The 5000-nt window shown below is 39.2% G+C and overlaps 1 protein-coding gene across 3 annotated transcripts in view; it reads left to right on the plus strand.

Moving 5' to 3' along the window:
* The first annotated feature begins 1769 nt into the window (after window positions 1–1769).
* dnm2b (dynamin 2b) overlaps window positions 1770–5000 on the plus strand; it is a 17393-nt gene continuing 14162 nt past the window's right edge. Inside the window, exons 1-4 of one of the 3 annotated variants that reach the window (XM_060860786.1) lie at window positions 1770–1830; window positions 1965–2152; window positions 3463–3536; window positions 3662–3811. In XM_060860786.1, coding sequence (XP_060716769.1) covers window positions 1992–2152; window positions 3463–3536; window positions 3662–3811 — 385 coding nt within the window. In that variant the 5' untranslated portion in view covers window positions 1770–1830; window positions 1965–1991. Of the gene's footprint in view, window positions 2153–3462; window positions 3537–3661; window positions 3812–5000 lie in introns of all 3 variants that reach the window. The other 2 variants (XM_060860787.1, XM_060860784.1) reach the window with 2 other exon arrangements.

Here is a 5000-nt window from a genome sequence, read left to right on the forward strand (position 1 = left end):
AATATTGTGGTCAGTGTTGTGAATATTGTGAATATTGTGATCAGTGTTGTGAATATTGTGGTCAGTGTTGTGAATATTGAGGTCAGTGTTGTGAATATTGAGGTCAGTGTTGTGAATATTGTGAATATTGTAGTCAGTGTTGTGAATATTGTAGTCAGTGTTGTGAATATTGTGAATATTGTGGTCAGTGTTGTGAATATTGTGAATATTGTGGTCAGTGTTGTGAATATTGTGGTCAGTGTTGTGAATATTGTGAATATTGTGATCAGTGTTGTGAATATTGTGGTCAGTGTTGTGAATATTGAGGTCAGTGTTGTGAATATTGAGGTCAGTGTTGTGAATATTGTAGTCAGTGTTGTGAATATTGTAGTCAGTGTTGTGAATATTGTGGTCAGTGTTGTGAATATTGTGAATATTGTGGTCAGTGTTGTGAATATTGTGAATATTGTAGTCAGTGTTGTGAATATTGTGGTCAGTGTTGTGAATATTGTGAATATTGTGATCAGTGTTGTGAATATTGTGATCAGTGTTGTGAATATTGTGGTCAGTGTTGTGAATATTGTGAATATTGTAGTCAGTGTTGTGAATATTGTGGTCAGTGTTGTGAATATTGTGAATATTGTGATCAGTGTTGTGAATATTGTGGTCAGTGTTGTGAATATTGTGAATATTGTGGTCAGTGTTGTGAATATTGTAGTCAGTGTTGTGAATATTGTGGTCAGTGTTGTGAATATTGTGGTCAGTGTTGTGAATATTGTGATCAGTGTTGTGAATATTGTGGTCAGTGTTGTGAATATTGTGGTCAGTGTTGTGAATATTGTGATCAGTGTTGTGAATATTGTGAATATTGTAGTCAGTGCTGTGAATATTGTGGTCAGTGTTGTGAATATTGTGAATATTGTAGTCAGTGTTGTGAATATTGTAGTCAGTGTTGTGAATATTGTGATCAGTGTTGTGAATATTGTAGTCAGTGTTGTGAATATTGTAGTCAGTGTTGTGAATATTGTAGTCAGTGCTGTGAATATTGTGGTCAGTGTTGTGAATATTGTGGTCAGTGTTGTGAATATTGTGGTCAGTGTTGTGAATATTGTGGTCAGTGTTGTGAATATTGTGAATATTGTAGTCAGTGTTGTGAATATTGTAGTCAGTGTTGTGAATATTGTGATCAGTGTTGTGAATATTGTAGTCAGTGTTGTGAATATTGTAGTCAGTGTTGTGAATATTGTAGTCAGTGTTGTGAATATTGTGATCAGTGTTGTGAATATTGTGGTCAGTGTTGTGAATATTGTGATCAGTGTTGTGAATATTGTGGTCAGTGTTGTGAATATTGTAGTCAGTGTTGTGAATATTGTGATCAGTGTTGTGAATATTGTGAATATTGTAGTCAGTGTTGTGAATATTGTAGTCAGTGTTGTGAATATTGTGAATATTGTAGTCAGTGTTGTGAATATTGAGGTCAGTGTTGTGAATATTGTGAATATTGAGGTCAGTGTTGTGAATATTGTGGTCAGTGTTGTGAATATTGTGAATATTGTAGTCAGTGTTGTGAATATTATGATCACTGTTGGTAAATGATTTATTTACTGTGCTGACACGTTTCTGACAGAGTAATAATGAGTAATGTTTAACAAGTTACAGTCCACAGGTCGATATTAACGGAAATCCCATCATCCAATCATGACGCGGAGTCTCTTGACGGACGGTTATATTCACCAATCAGAGTGCGGAAGTCCTTATTGTGGGTGTGTTTATGAGAGTTTATGACAGTCGCCTGACCGGATGGAAAAGTTGTGTTTTTTTCCGTTATTTTTTGCGCCGCAGATTTAAAACGTCAGTGTTTATAAACGCTCTATAAAGTTTAATAACAGCGCACTAAGGCTTTATAATGCATTTATAACGTTTATATTAAACCCAGTCACTTTAACGCTGATTCTGCAGTCATATTTATTTAGTTATATTTGTAGTGTTTTTGAGGGTAAATCTCCTGAACAATGGGGAACCGCGGGATGGAGGATCTGATTCCCCTCATCAACAAGCTCCAGGACGCCTTCAGCTCCATCGGGCAGAGCTGTAATCTGGACCTGCCGCAGATCGCGGTGGTCGGCGGGCAGAGCGCAGGGAAGAGCTCCGTGCTGGAGAACTTCGTCGGCAGGTTAGCATCGTGCTAATGCTAACGAGCAGCAACAAACACCATCCGGCTGGAAACTAATAATAACTAATTATAACTCATTAATAATCTGTCTTTAAAGCTGTTGTGTGTGTATTAAATCATGAAGGTCTTTTACTGCAAACACACATACACACAGACACACACATTCACACACATACACACATACACACACACATACACACACAGACACACATACACACACACACATACATACAAACATACACACACATTCACACACACACACATACAGACACACATACATACAAACATACACACAAATACACACACACAGACACACATACACACACACACTACACACATACACACAAACACACATGCCCGCACACACACACATTTTACTATAAATAGTTTGTTCCAGTAAGTAATAATGATATCAACATATAAAGGATGTTTATATGCTTTAAATGTTAATAAAAATTACTAATGTTTTATACAGCTACTGCTATTTCTACTTATAATAATAATAATAATAAAATAATAATAATAATAATGATATAAAAATAATAACAACAATAATAATAATAACAATAATAATAAAATAATAATAATCATCATACTAATGTAATAATAATAACAAGAACAACTACAATAATAATAATAATGGCCCTAGTGTCTGTGGGTTCTGTAGGTTTTACAGGAGCTTTGCTGGGATTTAGGTCTCCAGCCAAAGAAAATCTCTCAAGGCTGAATTAGCTGCTGTTTTTCCAGCAAACTCAACATTTATAGAAAAGACTCTTTTTAAAAGGAAACCTTGACAGGGAAAGATGTTGTAGGGTTTTACACAGAATTATTAATCTGACCTTTTGTTCATAATGGGAGAATAGATCGGAATTGTAAAGACATGGTTTTGGAGTTGAGGTTTAACAGCTTTAACTTTGACCATCGGATAAACTTTACATGATGAGTCAGAGAACTGGAAATTGTCTGCTACAGAAGAAGTCATGATGTTCAAGAACTTCTGATGAAGCTGATTATGCATTTTTACTTCCACTTCCTGTGGTGCGTGTAAAAGTGCATCACGGTCAATGCCTTGGTCGGCAGCAGAAGGACAGCAAACACTCTACCAGCATTTACACTCGCGAGTGCTAACACTTTCTCCCAGTTTCCAGCACGAGTCAGAACTAAGATAGTGAGAAGGAAACTGAAGAAACGTCAGACCACTGAATCCCCGTCAGACCGGTTCTGAGGAATCATTCAAGCTGATTATTTTGGCAAAACCATCATATCTCTCTCTCTCTCTCTCTCTCTCTCTCTCTCTCTCTCGGTCTCAGGGATTTTCTTCCCCGAGGTTCTGGTATTGTTACTCGTAGACCACTCATCCTTCAGCTTGTCAACCACAAAGCCGGTATACACACACACACACACACACACCCACACACACACACACACCCACACCCACACACACATTTGCACACATGGTATAGTGTGTGTTGTCTCTGAGTGTTTATTGTTCCCTCCCCCCACCTGTAGAATATGCCGAGTTTCTGCACTGTAAAGGTCGCAAGTTTGTTGACTTTGACGAGGTGCGGCTGGAGATCGAGGCCGAGACGGACCGCATCACCGGCTCTAATAAAGGAATCTCACCCGTTCCCATCAACCTGAGGGTTTACTCTCCTAATGGTAACAACACACACACATATATATACACACATACACACACACACACACAATCAGTCAAGGTGACTTTCTTCAGTAAAATCTTTTTCACATGTGCTTTGTTGGTGCTTTATTTTACAGCACATTACCAGCATGACTTGTGCTAGATGCTGGATGCTGTAATAGCTCGCTGAAGCACCCAACATCTTTCCCTCAGTTTAATTAAGCTCTGCTTTTAATTAGACTGAATTGCACAAAAGTCAGTACGACAGTAAGCACAGGTTAACTTTTGTGCTTTGTGATTTCAGAGTTGCTTATAAATTAAACTCAGATGTAACACATACATTTTGAGCTGTGGGTGTTGTGGAGAACTAATTTTATCTTTAAGTCGATTCGATTTGGACTTGATGAAATGGAGGTCTGTTGGCTTCACAAGGACATTGTGTTCTATTCTAAATAGTACTGAACAAAACAAACGTGACGTGACATGACATACGGCTAAGTACAGTGACCCATACTCACAATTCGTTCTCTGCATTTAACTCATCCAAAGTGCACACACACAGCAGTGAACACACACACACACACACAGCAGTGAACACACACACACACAGCAGTGAACACACACACACAGCAGTGAACACACACACACAGCAGTGAACACACACAAACAGCAGTGAACACACACAAACAGCAGTGAACACACACACACAGCAGTGAACACACACACACAGCAGTGAACACACACACAGCAGTGAACACACACACACAGCAGTGAACACACACACACAGCAGTGAACACACACACACAGCAGTGAACACACACACACAGCAGTGAACACACACACAGCAGTGAACACACACACACAGCAGTGAACACACACACACAGCAGTGAACACACACACACAGCAGTGAACACACACACACAGCAGTGAACACACACACACACAGCAGTGAACACACACACAGCAGTGAACACACACACAGCAGTGAACACACACACACAGCAGTGAACACACACACACACACACAGCAGTGAACACACACACAGCAGTGAACACACACACAGCAGTGAACACACACACAGCAGTGAACACACACACAGCAGTGAACACACACACACAGCAGTGAACATACACACAGCAGTGAACACACACACACAGCAGTGAACACACACACAGCAGTGAACACACACACAGCAGTGAACACACA

The sequence above is a fragment of the Tachysurus vachellii genome, chromosome 24, assembly GCF_030014155.1.
Source record: "Tachysurus vachellii isolate PV-2020 chromosome 24, HZAU_Pvac_v1, whole genome shotgun sequence".
Classification (NCBI taxonomy): domain Eukaryota; kingdom Metazoa; phylum Chordata; class Actinopteri; order Siluriformes; family Bagridae; genus Tachysurus; species Tachysurus vachellii.